We start from the raw sequence: 19587 nt of genomic DNA, 5'->3' as shown, positions 1-19587 counted from the left end.
TTTCGGACAATCAGGTGATCAGCCTGTAATGTCCTAATCAAACTAGGGATCACAAAGTGATTTTTGTGATATGTGCCCACCGGGGTTTAAACTCGGGACCTTCGGTTCGTGACCCCAACGCTCAACTAAATGCTAACATTAACTACTAAGAGTCCTTAGTTGTACATGAAATGCCAAAAAGCCTTGATACAGTTTAAAATGCTCCAAATGTGCATTTCTCTTGCAGTTTAACTTCAACCACATACCTATTTCCTCATACCTAAAAGTGCCAACTGCCAAACAGTTAAAGTACGGAGTGTAGCGGTAAATCCACGAATCGTACAGTATTATAATATTCGCTCTTTAGCCGTGAGAAGGTCGGCCGTCCTGTGAGAACGACCATAATGTCACATCTATTCTTATACCCCATTCATTCAAGCTATAGATATAGATAAACACAGCCAGTTTGTTTTGATTGTAAGGTTTTTCACACTATTATTAGGAAGTCATTAGGAGCGCATGTTAGTTAGGTACCTATTATTATCTCCCTAGCGTTATCCCGTTTTCAGAGGGTCCGCTTACCTAAACTGAAGATTTGACAGGTCCGGAAGCGACTGCCTGTCTAACCTTCCAACAGTTCCAACCCACGAAGGGAAAAAATTGAATTATAGATACATATGTGCGAAAAAACATCGTGAGAATAACCACATACATTTACCCGAGAAATGCGTTTCGGAGATATGTGACTTAACCTGTATTGGGCTGGTTTTCCCTTCGCGGGTTGAAAGGTCAGACAGGCAGTCGCTTCTATGAAAACCCGGACCTGTCAAATCTTCAGGTTAGGTAAGCGGATCCTGTGAAAACCGGATAAAGCTAGGGAGATGATGATGAGTTTACGTCAGATAGGACGTTAAGTAATTACATATATTATCGGATTAAGGTATCGTAATATCCTTTCCGTTTTGATGAACTGTTTATGGGCGATGGGTTAAAAGTCTGTCACCGTAATGTTGTATCCGTCTTAGTTTTTCGTGTCATGCGCATGCGTGATGCCCAGATGCGTGAATTTTCTTGTAATAGCCGTCTCACGTAGGTATGTCACGCTATACGATTAATACACATAAATGAAGAAGTATTTTGCAGGTGCTACGCATGCGGGCCAATCCCGCGTGCGTGAACAAATCCGCATTACATTATTATCTTCGAGAGGGGTTGTGGGTTTTCTTATTTATTTATTCTTCTTTCCGAGTCGATGACAGACTTATATGGTGCATTCCCTGAAGTGCGATTGTTTTTATTGATAACTTATATATGGAGGATAACTCGTTACTTTGTGGTTTATGTGTTTTGACATGAGTCGCCATGGAGGGTTCTAAGTACATTTCTCGTTGTTGCTTGGCGTTGCGTTGAACGTAGACAATGCAGGGTTCAAAGAAAGTTGAGCCGTTTCGAGCGGAATTCCGTAACGTTTCCCGCATATACATAAGTCACGCAATCAAAATGTAACGTTTTTACTGCTGTAACATAACAGTTGTAACAGTGCCCGGTCATTGATAACGCGTGTGAACCAAATAAACATGAGCATTTGTTGTGTGCTGGTCAGTTTCTTATGGCACCGCACCGTTAAAAAAACTGTCATCACCCAACCGTTACAAAACCTATCCCTAGCGTTATCCCGTGTTTTTACAAGGTCCACAGTAACCTGAAGATTTGACGGGTCAGGTTTTTTACATAAACGACTGCCTGTCTATCCTTCTAATGCGGAGGTCTAACCTAACCGTTACAAAACCTATCTCTAGCGTTATCCCGTGTTTTTACAAGGTCCACTTAAGTAACCTGAAGATTTGACGAGTCCGGTTTTTTTACAGAAACTACTGCCTGTCTATCCTTCTAATGCGGAGGTCTAACCTAACCTAACCGTTACAAAACCTATCCCTAGCGTTATCCCTTGTTTTTACAAGGTCCACTTATGTAACCTGAAGATTTGACGGGTCCGGTTTTTTACAGAAACGACTGCCTGTCTATCCTTCTAATGCGGAGGTCCATGTTGCTCTTTGCTTCTAGTCCGCGAAGGGAAATCTAACCCAATACAGGTAATGTCACATACTCTACCTCCGAACCGCATTTCTCGCGGATGAAGAAAGAAAGAAAGAAACGTTTATTATAAAGGGTCACCACAGTAACAAATATAAAACAATGCACGGAATAACACAGTCATGTTAACTTTCAATCAAAACACGCAAGATTTCTAGATTAAGTAAATTAAATTCATCTTTTTTGGGGTTATGTATACGTTTTTACAATAAAATACCAGATAATATTTTAAAATTGTCAGAGAATAAATTTAAAGCTCACGTGAAGCTTACTTTATGTAAAAAAGCTTATTATAAGATTAATGATTACCTAAATGATAAACATGTCTGGTATTAAATGTGTTCCTCTAGTTATTAAATAACTTGTAATGTACCCTCATTGATTTAAAAGATGTGTTGCTGTTGCAGTTTCTTGTCATTTCTTCTCCTCAGCCATAACACCTTGCGAAATGACGTAAATTCAAAATGTTACATTGACCTTCAACAAGTTTATCCATGATAATTACGTTGAATAAATGATTCTGATTCTGATTCAAGAAAAAACAACTTACACAACAGAGTACAAATAAATAGATAGTAAAAACATTAAGACAAATTGTAATAGGGTGTATGGACTTGTCATTGTTGTTGTTGGTCCTTTATAAAAGGGCCTCTGGTATTCTGTGGACCCCGCTAAGTGAGGCACGGAAATCGTGTCTCCCACTAATAAGACATCGACTAAGTATATTAAATACATCCTATAATAAGAATGTCGGTGTCCTCATGATATTTTCCTTCACCTTCATTAAAAATTAGAAGGTGTGTGCTGAATTCAGTACCAGTAGTTTTCCCCGCTTTAGATAATAAGTCGATAGTATTTATAACTATCGACCGGTCAATCCTTATTTGATCGCGGTATCTTACTTATTCACCTTACGACAATGGTTTCAAATAGAGTGAGTTACTTACATTCCTCTGCCGTGGACTGAGTGAATGACCTGCACAATTCGCGCCAAGTGGCAGGTGGTCGGTAGGCAGTACTTACAACCCTTGGGTACAATATATATAGAGACAGTTTAACAACTTCGTACTTAACTAATAGCTGGCATAAAAGTATCTATCAGAGTTGTTTTTTTACCATGACCTTGTTCTTCTATCGTGTGGCTTGTGAGGTGAATTACCGACCTCATCAACCTTGGTGTCAGGGTTATTATTGAGCCGCGCAAAGCTCCTGACATGGCTCATGTAACGACTAGGTACTTACTTACACCCGTAAGTAGTAACCGGGACCAACGGTTTAATGTGCAATCGGGTGATCAGCCTGTAATGTCCTAACAAAACTGGGGGTCACAAAGTGATTTGTGTGATATGTCTCCACCGGGATTCGAACCCGGGAGCTCCAGATCGTGAGCCTAATGCTTAGCCACTGGATCACGGAAGCCGTTAAGACCATGACCTCTTGTGTCACGAGTAACGCTTATCCCATGTAGACTGGTGAATCCGTTCTCCGTGTCTCGCTTTTTTTTACTTACTGTAGATGGCATTAACTACATGGTCGGACGAAACGGGAGCGCTAACGATTCTTAAAGGATGTGATAGATTCAACTAGGTACACTTATTTGGGCGATGGGCTAATTGATAATCTGTCATGTGGTTCATCGTATCTGTCTTACGGAGTTCGTTGGGGGTTTGTAGGTCTGTCTATCCATTCCGATAGAGAAGCGGATAGACTTTATGTATGTATATGACGGATTCATTTAACATGGCAAAAAGTGTAGGCACCTACAGCCAAACTCTGTGCACCTACCACACCATTTATATATTAATATAAAATTACAACGGCTCCATGATTTACAGGCAAGACCATTCCAGATTAATAATGTTTTTACCTTTTTTCTAACACGCTCGTAATCCCTAACGAAGGCAGAACCACGAGCAATCAGAATACAAGTGGTTGAAACACTTTCCATAGGTACTTACTCGTAAGGTCCGATAATAATTGTGGACTTGGTAGCAAAGTTAGTCTATTTTTGGGATCGGTGAGAATAAACCTAAAATACTTTGGTTTACAGATCAACCAGAGCGAGACAACGAATTCAGGTTTTGGTCAAATTCGCAATTTTATCACTTTCAACTAAACCACAGGAGAGCTTCGTGACGAAACGCGATAACACAAAATTTCATTACAAGTATTTAAGTACCTAACTAAACGTGAACGATTCAAGATAATAAAAATACTAAAAATAATAATAATCTCGTGTGGGTTGTGAGGTGGATTACCAACCTCATCAACCCTGGTGTCAGGGTTACTATTAAGCCGCCAAAGGCCCCTGACATGGCTCATGTAACTACTACTTACTTACATCAGTAAGTAGGATCATCGGATCATCTTACTTTCGGACAATCAGGTGATCAGCCTGTAATGTCCTAATAAAAACTAGGGATCACAAAGTAAAAGTGATATTTCCCCATCAGGATTCGAACCCGGGACCTCCGGATCGTGAGCCTAACGCTCAACCACTGGACCACGGAGGCCGTCACATACACCGACCACAAGTAATAAAAAGACAACTTGCAGCTGCTTTTGATATTCTCGTGTGAGTTGGAAGTCAATGACTGACCTAATCAACCGGAAGGGTTACTAATTGAGCAGCCAAAGGTCTATGACACAACTCATGTAACAACTTTATACTTACTTAAGTAAATACTTAGCAGTCGCGAGCGACTACTTAACGTACCCTCCTAAATACGGAACAACTTTCGGATAATCGGATGATCAGCGTACCATGTCCTAATTCAACAAAGAGAATTTCTTGATGTATCCCCATCGGAACTGAACATAGACAGATGATGTTCACCATAATATTCTGATAATATGCGAAAAGATTAAAGATGAGAGGAAGATTGTTCAGAATAAGCTAAAAATAAATTTCCTCAGACTCCATTAGAAAGCTCTGTGATCTAGTTTTTAGTCTAAATAAGTTAAATTGTTCTGTTTAAATATGTTATAATAGATATTCGATCGATAATTCTTAAGGATCGACGGAGCTGGCATGTTTTAAAAACAAAAGTTCCTAAATATAAAGAAAGGAAAAAAGAATTTGGGACTTCGGAAATATCGAAGATATTTAGGCTGAAAGGTTAGCCTTCAATGTTAAAGAAAATACTTGGGCGGTTATTTGTATTTTAGGTCACTACGGTCACGAGATGCTGAAGAAAATAAAATAGAATACCTACTTAAGTAGTTAACTAAGTGGCTATTGTTCGGAGACTACACATTTTATAAGATGTTATTACTGTCATTATAGCAACTGGTCACTTCCGAGTAATGCGTTGCGTCTTTACCTTTTACGGGAGCACGGTACATCACAGAAACGAGGTTTTTTTTAGTAGATGAATACGTGTACCTAGCTGTAAAATGAAAGGCTTTCGCTAGATATCTTTCTTACAGGCTATGTACATATAGGTAGGTGTCTAATTAAATTATTTTTTTGGTTTGTCTAAGTAGTGCCTGCAAAAGGTCTCATAACAATATCCATAAGACGGACGGACGGATCCATAGAATTATATGATCTGTGCCATAGGTAAGTAGGTATAACTTATTTATTTTGTTCATATAAAGTATAGTACAGTGCAATACATTGTTTCATAGGCTAATAACATATTTATAACAGGTAAGGTATAGGCCTCTGCAGCCGAACTAGGTGAAATCTGTATCTCAGCATGCAGCGCCTGTTCCCAACGGATAATATTATAACAACTTAGCCAAATAAATTGTCCTTATGTAGTACATACTTGTTTAGGTATATAACAATAAACTTTAATAAACATTTGAAAAGGAAGATGAAAGGTGTGCGTGTGTGTGAGTGTGTGTGTGTGTTTGACATGTATGATACGTGTAGATGAATTATAACTTTTTAACTTTTTCTAAAAATTATAACTTTTTCTAAAATATGTCATTTCACTGCCGCAGTAGATACTGCCTTAGGATAGTCTTAGAGCTAGAGAGTCTAGTGGTTAGAGTTTTAAGCTTACGATCTGAAGGTCCGGGTTCGATTCCTGATGGGGATATCGTCGAAATAACCTTGTGAGACTGTCCTTTGTTTGGTAAGGACATTGCAAGCTTGAATTATCTAATTGTATGAAAAGGTAAGGTGATTCCGTGCTTAAGAGGGCACGTTAAGCAGTTGGTCCCCGCTATTAACCGTAAAAGCAACTCCACCAACCCACTGCGGAGCAGCGTGGTGGAATATGCTCCATACCTCCGGTTGAATGAGGGGAGGCATGTGCCCAGCACGAATATAGCCTGTTTATGTTATAATTCCATCACAATATCAGAAAGTAAATTGTTTGCGATTGTAAAAGACATTCACCATTAAACCTACAGAGGAATTGTGTCCTTTCTAACATGATGGGTAATAAGGATTATCATATCCATCTTAGGACTTCGTAACACTGGCTGCAAGTTAGATGACGTGTGGCTCTGTCCACCCCATTACATATTACGTGCGTGAGTTTGTGTATATGCTGGGATAAAAAAATGTAGAGGTATACTTATTTGATTTGCTTATCATAGTATCTAAGTATTTTACTTAGTCTTTTAGAAACTCCTGTGGTAATTTGAAGAGCAATTATTATTGCGCATGGCAAACAAAAATATCCTGCGTGGATCATTATATCCAGCTTAAGCTCCCTTAACCATGTCTCTACCGCATCCGCCACACAATGCAGTTCGGCTATGCCACCTGGGAACCGGTGTAGAGGGCACTCGGTCACTATGTGAGATAGGGTTTGATCCGGGTGACCACATTCACAGTATGGCGACTCCTTTAAGCCCCATTTATGTAAGTGACCGTTCGACTTTCCGTGGTTCTCAATTTACCGTATACCTACTGCACAGACTGGAGACGAGCACAGTACACAACCACCTACTTTCAGTAAACCTTATAAAAAATAAACAATTACGAATGCAAATTCTGTTGTAAATCATCCGAGCCAAGGTGAAAATTTATGTAAACGCTAAAATTGAAGATACACAATGGCTTCGTCCAAGGTCTGATGCACAATGGACATGCCCCCAACAGTTTTGGAAATGCGAAGGTCAGGTCCGATGCTGATAAGCTCTTCCTCCTTGTTAGCCAAGATAAGCTATTACACGCATCGCTGGTCGTGATACTTTTAGTCGCAATAACAACTACTTACTTAGACAAATTAGTTATTGTATTTCAGGTTGAGTCATCTTATTGTCCATAGTAGATTTTTATTTTTATTTAAATAAAGCATTACAAAAACATATGCTTCATAATATTACAATTTGGTCTACAAGCTAATAAGCAATTTATCTTTAACCTAATCTACTTTAAATAAAATATTATTTTCTAAGGCCGGGTTTCCACTGACGCGGAGATGTGCGGATTTGACCAATCACAGCGATCGAGAGCGAAAAACGAAGACGTTCTGTCACTCTCACGGTGATTGGTCGATTCCTGCACAGCTCCGCATCAATGGAAACGCAGCTCAAGTTTTTCTCCACTGACTCATCTTAGATTAATTTAAGGGTAAGACACTTTGTTCACGTGTTCTTATCTTATACACATTATTGTCACTGTTTTTTTGTGTTCCATCTATTTCACTACGCTAATTCAAACGGTTTTGTTCTTTTTAATGTTCTCACTAAACTTGCGTGGTCGAGGAGCTGGATAGCCTCGGCATGCACATGATGGTGAAGTCTCTGTTCGTGGGCTTCTGCGTACTGCGTAGTCCGAAGTAGATAAGGCGATTTTGTGCGTCAGAAGGCACGTTAAGCCGTTGGTCTAAACACCTCTACCAACTTCGGACACTCAATACAAAAGTGACATTCTTATGGTGTCATTTTACTGCTTAAGTGCGAGCGAGAACTGTGGACCTGTAACGTCATTCTGTAAAAGCCAAGATTACAAGGATAGCAATAAAAAAACTTATTACTTCACCATAAGATTTAATTAAATAAATAAACATGGAACGTTACAGATATTCGCATAAGCATATCGTGGACCAGCCATAGCTTACTGAGTTGATACACATTCGGTTATGTCAACGTTATGTTAGTTATAAAGTTCATAGCAGCTGCACGTTTGTTAGTGTTCCTTCAGATCAATATTTGTATGGCGTTGTAACATAAGCGTTTGTTCAAAAAAAAATTTAAATGTAGGTACACTAATGTTTCAATACTGCTGTTCTTCTATCGTGTGGGTTGTGAGGTGGAATACCAACCTCATGGTGTCAGGGTAACTATTGAGCCGCCAAAGGTCCCTGACATGGAATACTGTTGTTTACTTTCAACAAGTTAGAAAGGATACTATTCACAAAAAATTGAAATCTTAAAGATTCTGGTTCGGACGGGACTTGAACCCGCAGCTCTTGTCAAGCCGGGACGAGCGTGTTAACCTTACACCACCGGGTCCTCCTCCTGTCCTGTCTGTACGAGCAAGTGCTATAAAAACAAAAATCATTTAGGATACTATTTCTCTGTTGTTTTTTAGGACATGAGCATGCGCATATAAAGGTAAGTGCGCAATGCAAACAAATGTCAAATAGCAATATTGCTTTCTTAGATGAATTGCTTCGATGTGGCCATTTTAACCCCCCCAGCTCCATTACATACATACATATATAAGATCACGCGTATTTCCCGTTGGGGTAGGCAGAGCTCACAGATCCACTTACTACGATCCTGACACACCACTTTCGCTTCTTCCACTTTCATCAAAGACTTTATACATGATCACCGGTTTAGAGTACTCTTAACTTGACCCTTTAAAACATCCTGTATCTGATCGCGGTATGTACGGTCACGAGTACTAATATGTATACACTTTGAAACCATGTCACATTAACTTTTTTGACAAATTAGACCGTAAGTCTCATTAAATGTCAAATATGATAGTGCGACAGGATTCTAAAGTGGGTACATGATTTATTGCTCATGACTGTACGCCTGGGCCTTCCTCTTTTAACCCTACACCGGTATCATAAATCTTTTTAAATTACATTTCCTTTTCCATAATTAATACATCACCATTAAAATATAGATCTGAAGAATCAATTCTAAGTACCTATGCAGAGTACCTACATAATATAATTAGGCATATAACAAAAGTAAATCTCATAAAATATACACAATTACAAAACATTGCGACGGCAGTACGTTCAGATAACTTATGCCGTTGTTATATATAAGTAACCAAATTTATAAAAAAAAAAATTGAGGTCTCATAAAAATAATTTAATATACCCGGCATACAATTTTCTAACTAAAACCGTACAAATATCACAAATAAAATATAGTTTGACTTCGACATGTCTTAAAAAATGGTTTAAATAAAATAATATTACAATTCTTTTCATTCCATTAATGAGTCAATTTTGATGACCTAATTTACCCAAATGGAATGGGTAGGGTTTACGATGTACGACCCAAAAGAACAAGTAAAAATATGAAAAAAAAAAAGCAATGTAGAGAGGTATAAAAATTTTGCCTGCTGTCCAATATTTTAACTAAGCTTATATTTATAAACGAAATAAGTCTTGAATAGGAATATAGGAGTAAATACAACTAGATGAAATTAATGTAAGGTAACATTTTAAATATACTATCACTAACACCAAACACTAAATTGTGCTCTTTAAGCTAATATGACAAAACTTTGATGGTGGTTTTGCATCCTACTAGTACTCGAGTCAAGCATTCTAGAGAATTGGGTAGTTTTCCAGGTCAAATATAAATTATCAAATTCTGATTACTAAATAAAGACAGATCTAAAGGTGACAAAAAACGTTTTCTTTTTCTATTGAACTTATTTATGAATTTTCATTATAGAAAAATTTACTTAATAAAATAAGTGCGACATTTTGTCACGTTTTTCTATGACGTCACAGGTTGTTTTTTGCAGGACATTTAGTAAAAAGTTGGAAATTACCCTATTATAATGCCTATGTTAATTGTAAGACATGCCACCGCAGCACGGCACCCGCACCGCGCGTGGCACGAGCTTTAACCAATAGCCATACGACGTCTATCCACGTAGATAGCATTCGCTACGTCTATTGGTCCAAATCCCATCGGCGCGGAAACGCCAATACAAAAAGTGACATAAGCTGTCTTCTAAAACTAACAATAATAAAGGCCGAAATAATGAAAAAACTCCACACAAATGAAAGGAATATTTCAAATTGAGATGTAACTTTATAAAATAACAAGATGCCATAGTCGGAATAAAAGCATTTTGAATATGTATGGTGTGCAAACAGACGATTGGCATCAAGAGCTATGCATATATTATAAGCACGGTGACCAACACACACACACACTTTTAATATTCAGTCACTCACAATACAATATTTTGAGCGTTCTTTCTTCTTCTTCTACCGTGTGGGTTGTGAAGTGGAGTACCAACCTCATCAACCCTGGTGTCAGGGTTACTATTGAGCCGCCAAAGACCCTTGACATGGCTCATGTAACGACTACTTACTTACATCAGTAATTAGTAACCGGGACCAACGGCTTAACGTGCCTTCCGAAGCACGGATCATCTTACTTTCGGACAATCTGGTGATCAGCCAGTAATGTCCTAACCAAACTAGGGACCACAAAATATTTTTTTGTGATAAGTCCCCACCGGGAATCGCACCCGGGACCTCCGGATCGTGAGCCCAAAGTTCACTGGACAACGGAGGTCGTCTCGTCGGAGCGTTCTTTATTTAGTAACAATTCTATCGAACACTTGACTCGAGTCTAACAATTTATATTGCCTACCTACAGTCCATATATTCCTCTGTGCTACAGTATAACCTATGTTTCTATGATTTCAAAAATATATTTTGTATAATTAGGAAAAACACACACTTGACAAAATATGACATTTCCATAGAATTGTACGTGAAGCAGAGGCGTGAATATTGTGTATGGAATAACTACATCTTTATCGACGGCATAATTTGGCCCATGGTTATACATAGGTGTATGTTTACATATAGATATTTTAAATTAGATAGAACACTAACAAAGCTGCTGGAAAATGCAAGAATAGGTTTGTCGAGTACGTTGAGTAAAGATATTGAAGAGATTCTGAAGGATTTTGAAACTATTTATACTATTTAAATGTCAAAAAATGTCTGAGTAGGTAGCTAATGCATTTTCCAGAAGCTTTTCTAACACGATTTAATATTTATATTTTCTTGAGATAAATTGGCAAGCAATACAATAGGTATTGAGTCCGTGCTACAATTTTGTACATGAAGGAATGGCTTACGACTGTATCACAAATATTTAGAAGCATCTATGTAAAAATCTCGTTTAATACTGTGATCCTATTCTACATTTTTTCAACGGCAGCCTTCTTTTGACGATCTACGACATCTAACACCGATCTACGCTACGAAATAAAATTGACACAACTTTGAAGCTCCTAACCTTACTTTTGTGCCTTATCCCCTTTAATATTTCGATGAACCTATTGTACCTTATTCACAAAGGCGAGCTCGTTTCTACATAGCGCTAATATTTTTGTAATGCCAAGCTATCCCATGTACTTTTATATATATATTCATCTTCAAATATACGGCGCGACAATGGCTTTCTCAATGAACATGGTACCGCTCATCATCATACCAAATTAATACAAAACCATTGCATAGTGTGGACGCATCACAATTTTTTAACTTACATTAAATTTCCAAATTGGAAAGACTAGGATAATTCGGCAATTAATATTTAATTCAAACAAAACCTTTTAATTCAGCAAATAACAGTTGTACATAAACTGAAGCCTAAAGATTTTGGCCTAAAATTGCTGCGAAAGCATCTAGACTGGCGATATATGATATTGGAATGTCTCACCTATCTGACTACCTACAATGGAATCATACATCAGTCTCAGTTTTGCTGCTCGTGCGGCGGCTCCTACGCGTGGTGTCCGAGTTCACCCAGTGAGGACCGCTCAACAAGAACTTCTTTACATTGTACTCCATCCTTGCCAAGTCCTCAGGAGTTATCTCTTTATCGCCATTCGATAAATTTCCAAACTCTTTGACAATATCGAAATGATTAATGTCATTTTTCATTGCACTGTCCCCGCTCACTTCCGTGACCGTCGACTGATCACATTCGACAGGAAACATAGTCTCCTTGGTTACATTATTGACTGCCTTTGTGGTGGTTTTCGGTTTGTCTGATTTAGAACACTGCATTGCGTTGCTATGAATCCAATTGTTATGGCCTTCTCTTGTGTATGGCTTTGCGTATTTGCTAACGGGATGAGGCATGTTCAAAGCGAGTTCATTTAAGGTTTCGGTGAGTCTGTTCAGTTTACTGTCTCTTCTAGCCATCATGCTCCCAAAGCTGACTTCATCCTCTAGTGGATCGTTGTAATTATTCTGCTGTTCCAAGTTCTGTTCCACCCACTCGGCAACTCTAAGCAACTGTTGCTTCTGAAGCATCGCAGCGCTATCATCGCTTGACAGTGAGCTTGTACTCTGCTCGTTAGTAAATACCTTTTTGTTTTCATTCACCTTTAAATGAGTCTGAGTCAGATTCGGGTAAACATTGACCATTGCTGGTAGTCTTGTAAGATCAGTTTTTTTATGTAGTAAAGCACACGGAGGTATCAAATCTTTGGAAATTTTGGTGTTTTCCATAGAATGAAGTTGAGCCATATCTATCTTCCTTAGAGGCCTAGAAAACTGATTAGCTAATTTATTTTGTTCGTAGCGATCGAAATTGAAAATTTTTACGTCATGATTATCTGTGGGTGTGATACTACTATTTTTAGTTATAGGTACCTCGTCAGGAGTGTGTGGATTATTATTATTTTGCGTGTTGCTGACTTCAACGGTAAAGTCGGTCAATAAGTTGTCGATTTCAGTTGTGTTCTGCTGACTTCCAATACTGTGAGATTTGTTGTTATTATTTTCTGAGCTGTTCGAGAAATTGTGAGTCTTCAGTGGCTGTAAAGGCGAAGAAGAAACATTCATAAGTATGGGATTTATGGGAGTATTTTTAACAGACGTAGCTGAATCTTTGTTGTTGTTGTCTTCGTGTACGTCAATCAGCGTGCTCTCGACTACAACATTATTGCTTTTAATGTCTTCCTTAACCTCATCATTGACTTTCTCTAAGTCAATAAAATTATCCATACCATCATTGAGATCTTTGAAAATAGGATTTTCATTGCATTTGCTTTGGCGTCGGTATAACACAGGCGGTACGTCTGGCTCAGCATTATCGAGCAATATGTTCTTAGAACCAGCTTGCATACGCAAATGACAAAACCTAGGCCCGGGACCTACATGGTTACCTGATTTATGAGTACTAACTGTAGATTTAGCTACAGATGAAGTTCTGCTTACTGCTCCCATTGAACTTAAGGAATTTTTCCTCAAACTAACATTGTCTCTCGGTTGGCTATCAGTTTTAGTAACAGATTCCTTAGTGCTAGGTATGGTTTCTTTAACAGCAATTTCTTCATTACCAATGCTATGGCTGCTACTCCTCTTGCTAGATATCGAAGTTTTTGTGCGGTCACATAGCTTGTGATGAACCGCCGGTTCCATTGTCATACTATTAGTCTTCCTAAGCTGTCTTAAATCTTCTTCTTTCATAGGAACTATGTCTTTTTGTGCTTCAACTTTATCATCATCAACAATTTGTATTGCTTCAGAATTGATAATTTTAACCTTCTCGGGAGGAATTTCTACGACAGGTTCTTTAGGAAGTTCAGCAGGTTGAGGTATAATGTACATGGGTCCAGTGAGCCCCAAATTTTTGTCATTGATAAGTTTAATGCCGTGAGGAGACGTGCTGCTTGCACTCAGGTTTGACTTTATCGATTTGATTTCTGCGTTGCAGTTTAAACATAGAGAATTTTTCATTTCGCCTGACAAAACAGTTTGAGTGCCGACAGAGAAGTAGCTTTCGTTGTAGCAGAATGGTTTAGCTTGCGTTTTGGTGCAAGTGCACGAGTCACAATGCTTCGTCATGCTGTCCTGGATGCTGTCTTCTAGAATCTTCGTCATCAGCGACGCGGAAATATTGAATTCATACTCACTTGTGTCGAAAGTGTCAAGTTCATTACCGTTTCCATTCTTGGACGGGACAGAGCTGTTGGACTTTGACGTTTTCGACATGACGTACTGCGAAACACGCGCTTGAGTATCAACAGGAAGCTGGAAAGTACACAAATTGTTTATGTGTTTGATTAACAGTATTGCAAGAATGTAAGATCAGAATATCTGTTTTAGAGTCGATGCATTTTACTTACATTATCAAGCTTCTGTGATACAAAATTATCTGGTTTACACTGTAGCAGCTGGATTGCTAGATTCATATCATTCTTGTATCTTTCCTGTAAATAAATTAAATCAATCAATACAAGTATATTTATTATAATAAGAGATTATTTTAAATATTATTTATAGTTGAATAAATTCAAATTTCGTACATTTTCTTTCTGAAGCATACTGTAGTTGTGTTTGGATTCGGCTAGTCTCACGGAGAGAGTAGCAATGTCTTTAGTTAGCTGACTCTTCTCTCCTTTCATCTTATCCACCATTTGAAGTAACTTGTCCTCAAGGACTTGGTTTAACTTCTGCACCCGTTTATGAGAATCATACAATCTGAAAAAAAAAAAAATAGGTGTTGGTTCCTTTTATGACATAGACAACAGAAATCGGGAATTTTTCAACATGAGACAGGGATAATGGTTGTTATTAGTAGGTAGCTATAGTTAAGTCATTGTTATTGCCCATGGTTAACCATAGAGTGCGGCAATCATATTTTTTGATAGCAACTTGTGGCTTTTGTATTGTTACTGTGCAACCTCTAATAATAAATCCTTTTTTTTAATAAATAGGTAAATCGTACCTACACAAACAATGCGTTCCCAAAAGTGAGCCTTAATATACTGGTGTCAATGTACTTTATAGTTTCGTATTATTTAATCTTATTACAATATAACTCAATTATAACTAACAGCCTCCGTGGTCTAGTGGTTAGAGCGTTAGACTCTCGATCTGGAGGTCCGGGTTCGATTCCCGATGGGGACATTGTCGAAATCACTTTGTGAGACTGTCCTTTGTTTGGTAAGGACTTTTCAGGCTTGAATCACCTGATTGTCCGAAAAAGTAAGATGATTCCGTGCTTCGGAGGGCACTTTAAGCCGTTGGTCCCGGCTATTAGCCGTAAAAACACCTCCACCAACCCGCATTGGAGCAGCGTAGTGGAGTATGCTCCATACCCCCTCCGGTTGATTGAGGGGAGGTTGTGCCCAGCAGTGGGACGTATATAGGCTGTTCATGTCATGTATGTACAATATAACTATAGAAATCTTCAATGAATTTCACAATATAAGAGATAAAATGCTGGGTAATACCTATTTGCCAGACTAGATTTTATTCTATCTCCCTATCCATCCATAGGGCCCGTGCCCCAGCAGTGGGGACGTTAATGGGCTGATGATGATGAAATTTTAGATCTTCTACAATAATGCTACAATTCATGTTTATGAAGAGCTTTATAGATATAGTCTTAATTCTGTCTGAGCTACTTTTTGAGATGGGCACGAAGATAGTTATTGTATTAAAAACTGGTTATTATTAATTGATTAAACATATTCCGTTTCTTTCTCAAAACAATGGAAATAATCAGAGAAAAGTGTTGCAGTTAGAATCCCAGAAACATTTCCCCATAAGAAAAGAATATTGAGATTCACTATTACTCAAATCATTGGTAAAAAAGCAATGGGGAATTATTTTTCTCTGTTAAACAAAAACGAAAATGTAGAAAAGATCTTTTCTATGTTCAAGATTATCTTGTAGCTTTTACATATTTTTCTATACTGTAAGAAAATTTACTGTTATTATTTGTTGTTTCTGCTAGATCAAGTGTGATGTGTTCAAACACATTTGCTGCTGTTGGGTACCATCATTTACTCTTCTTTATCACACAAATGGCTTACCACAATCTTAGGAATTTAACTTGAATTAATATTTCAAACCAATCTTACCTTTCGTACTTCTCCCGCCAGGTGTCAACCTGCTCTTCCAAGTCGTTGATCCTGGATGTACACTTAATAAACTCAGCCTCCAATGCTACTAGGTGTCCATCTCTCTCGGCGAGGTGCTGCCGAAGGTGGTCCACCTCCGCTCGCAGTTGAGCCTCGTCCTGCCCCACGCAATCCTAACAAGATTTGTGCAACATCAAAATAAAAACAAGCCCGTGTTTACAAAACATACAATAAACATCTAGAGTTAATGTGGAAATACTATGGGTGACACAAATAAATGCAGTGATGGAGGTAAAGAAAGTATAACTCTGCAAATTAGATAAGAAAAGCAGTGCATTTTCTAATACTAGCTTTATTTGAAACACATTGATAAGTAGGTTGTTCTACTCAATACTTCATATTTAATTGTGGAGTGTCTTTTTTAATTAGAAAAGAGCTGCTCTCCCCTTGATGATTTTTTATTAATATATGTACATTTTCCAATTATCAGGCTTGACAAATAATAAGTCCACATGGTACAGAATAAATTAGTAACTGCTCTGAATCCAATCCGATAAACAACACATGAAGTAAGTACCAACAATAAATAAATTTATGACAAACAAATTGTAAGAATCTTGAGCTACATCAGCTAAAGAAACGCTACGATGTTTCAATGAATTCTATATAATAAGATAGTCGATCAGACTTCTACCATCAGAAGAGAAATAGAATAGCAAATTATTGCTAAATTTTTACCTTACAAGGGGAGCTCTTAGTACTCTCATCCATCACTCTTCAAGCTTATTTCTACTTCACATTTCACACGTATAGCGTGTCCAATTTGTCGAGGTAAACGAGCAACGTCACAATAATTGTGTTTTTTATAGCTATTGATACCAATAAGCCACTGTTATAACAAAATAAAATAAAAATCAATCTTCACATACAACGTGAAATATTTACTTATTTAATAAAGTTTACTCGACTGCTAATGCAGAATTGTGGGAGGTGCCTATGAGAAAACAACTATTTATTTTATATGAAAGAGAAAAATACGACAAACTCGGGTTTTTCCAAAAAGAAAAATCCTATTAAATGACTGACATCTTGCAATAATGAAATGACAGCTTTGACGTAAATTTGTTTTTAGAGGTTTTGGCCTGGTTTCAAATACCTCTACCCATACAAATACCCCTCTTCAACCATATTGCAGAGTGACCATAACCTACACATTTTCTATTCGATTATTTGCATACTGCACGCAGAGATCATCACTTGTTTACGCATTTTCCTAATTTTTAATGAGGTCTTGGACTTTGGTTGTAGGTCAAAAGTCAAATCATAAAATAATCCATCTATTAAGAATTTCCACCAAAAACTGAATAGAAAGAGAAACAAGCTCAGAACAATAACTAAAGCATAGAAGGAAGGCTAAAATAAGAATTCAGAAACTATAAACCGGCTCTCTTCTAGCTTACGACACAAACTATGAGTGAGAAAAGGACAAATGATTCGCTCTTTGCTTCATTTTTTCCGAGGTTGTCACAACATGAAATGTCATTTGGACCTATTGGACTCATTTTAACTCGGCCAAATACATAGTAACATACATAAGAAGATTTTACTTATATTTACCGAACTATTTGACACGGTCGCGTCAACTGTGTTTACGAGTGTCTTGTGTTCAGATTGTTTTAAGTGATAATTTAACAATATTTTTCCAAATAAATGGAAAGAAACTTTTATTTATATCAAATAATTGAGTGTCTCGACTGTGTGACATTATGTCTTGTGTGGTATGGGGCTGCAGCTCACATTCAGGAAGAAAAGAAAATAGCCAACAACTTCTGTCGTTTCATCGGTAAGTTTTTTGTAATTTTCTAGTGAAATGTGAACTGCTGAACAATTTTAGGAAAGTAATATGTTTTGCTGAATAGATTTGTAGCATAAAATATTTGAGATATCCATTATATTATACGTTTCATCGATGAATACGGAATTGATTTGAGGTTATGTTGATTGTCCATAGTGATGTACTAAAATTATCGATACTTTTAATTTTTAGATTTCCTGTAGACGATAACAAAGAGAAAGAATGGATAATTCGCATTAATAGACGAAATTGGATTCCAAATAAGTACAGCCGTATTTGCTCGAAACATTTTACTGCGGATTCATTTATGTGTGTTCCTAATTCAAAGTGGAGGCGTCTTCGAGACGATGCTATTCCTACATTGAACATTATAGATCAGACAGATGAAATGGTGTTTAAATTTAAATTTCAGCCTAGCCTGCATCATCTCACTGCTGGATAGATAGATAAGATATTTGTATCATGTTATCACAACACGTTTATACTATCATTCAACTACATATTATTATGTACTTAATAAACTTAGTATATACTAAGTCTGTAGTTGTTTTATGTCTAAACAATTATGAGTTGTACACGTTTTATATAAGTAAATTATTATTATCTTTGATTTCAGATATTAAATCCAAAAGTGTCGACTGGATTTACATGAAAAGGTATATCAAATAATTTTCTTTTTTTATATTTTTAACATGATATACATATATAGAGTGTATAATTCAACCAGCTGCACAATGCACTTAAATCAGATATATTTTACTTTTATTTTTATAGATTATTTTGTACATATACTATTTTAACATTATTATTAAACTTTATTTCAGTCAGTTCAAGAAGACGAGATGAAAAATTTAAAAGAAAAGCTGAACAAGTCCCGCCTCAAGATCAAAAGACTTAATGAAAAAAAAAAAAAAATGTGACAGGGTGTCACAAAGACAGTTTCTAAGCAAATTGACACTGTTTAGAAATTAATAAATTTGTATTTATTGTAAATATAATGTACATAATTAATAACGTGTGAAATAAATACTTGCTAATGAAAATGAACAGATTTACGATCTAATTTATATTTCATTTTACCTCCTGTTCTTATTTACTCCTACTCCAACACTCCAGGTTGATACGAACTGCGCCCAATAAAGAATGTAATGAATGTTATAGATTTGTGTAAGCGACTTAGATAAATCTTGACTAAACCTTCCTTTACAAATACAAATATACTTTATTGCACACAACATACAATACTTACAAGTTTTACACGAAAGATACAGTACACCACCTACCTACCTTTTACTTTCCCTTTCTGTTCTCTTATGAATACTTGTATGCCGTATTTTTTTAAGTATAATGCTATATCTAGTAGGTACGAGTATGGTAATCCTAGTATTGAAACAGCTTGTAGCCCTAGTAAAGACCGCCATTTTATGTTTACAGAGTGGCACGTTTTTTCTGTAGGTATTTCCAGTCCATACTCTTTTCTATGTCTATGGCGTGACCCCATCGGGCCTCTTACCGTCTGTGCGGCTTAGACCCGGCGGCGGCGGTTCCAATTTGCACGGCACGTCGATCGACACTAGTGCACGGCGGATGACATCATAAATAAATTCGAATATTACAAAATACTTACCGATGAAACGATAAC

General features: G+C 37.2%; 1 protein-coding gene, 1 long non-coding RNA gene and 1 other non-coding gene across 5 annotated transcripts; 2 read left to right on the top strand and 1 right to left on the bottom strand.

Annotated features, from left to right (window-relative positions):
* Positions 1-8221: 8221 nt before the first annotated feature.
* On the bottom strand, positions 8222-17187 carry LOC126373081 (putative uncharacterized protein DDB_G0282499). 3 transcript variants are annotated; one of them, XM_050019064.1, is made up of 5 exons: positions 16829-17187; positions 16091-16263; positions 14528-14702; positions 14348-14431; positions 8222-14252 (listed from the first exon to the last, which is right to left on the bottom strand). In XM_050019064.1, exons 1-5 carry the CDS (start codon positions 16859-16861, stop codon positions 11952-11954), a joined length of 2766 nt encoding a protein of 921 aa, XP_049875021.1. In that variant the 5' UTR covers positions 16862-17187; the 3' UTR covers positions 8222-11951. The 3 variants fall into 3 exon arrangements, with proteins under 3 accessions (XP_049875021.1, XP_049875022.1, XP_049875023.1); XM_050019065.1 differs by having other exon boundaries at positions 17020-17187; XM_050019066.1 differs by having other exon boundaries at positions 17036-17187.
* Trnae-cuc (transfer RNA glutamic acid (anticodon CUC)) lies at positions 15060-15131 on the top strand. The gene has a single exon. It is a non-coding gene; the product is annotated as a tRNA-Glu (tRNA).
* A 568-nt stretch (positions 17188-17755) lies between the features above and the next one.
* On the top strand, positions 17756-18854 carry LOC126373264 (uncharacterized). The gene is made up of 3 exons (XR_007567299.1): positions 17756-17933; positions 18562-18601; positions 18770-18854. It is a non-coding gene; the product is annotated as an uncharacterized LOC126373264 (long non-coding RNA).
* Positions 18855-19587: the final 733 nt, after the last annotated feature.

Source organism: Pectinophora gossypiella, chromosome 15 (genome assembly GCF_024362695.1).
Source record: "Pectinophora gossypiella chromosome 15, ilPecGoss1.1, whole genome shotgun sequence".
NCBI lineage: Eukaryota > Metazoa > Arthropoda > Insecta > Lepidoptera > Gelechiidae > Pectinophora > Pectinophora gossypiella.
The sequence above is the reverse complement of the archived record's forward strand: the minus strand, read 5'-3'. Positions and strand labels throughout refer to the sequence as shown.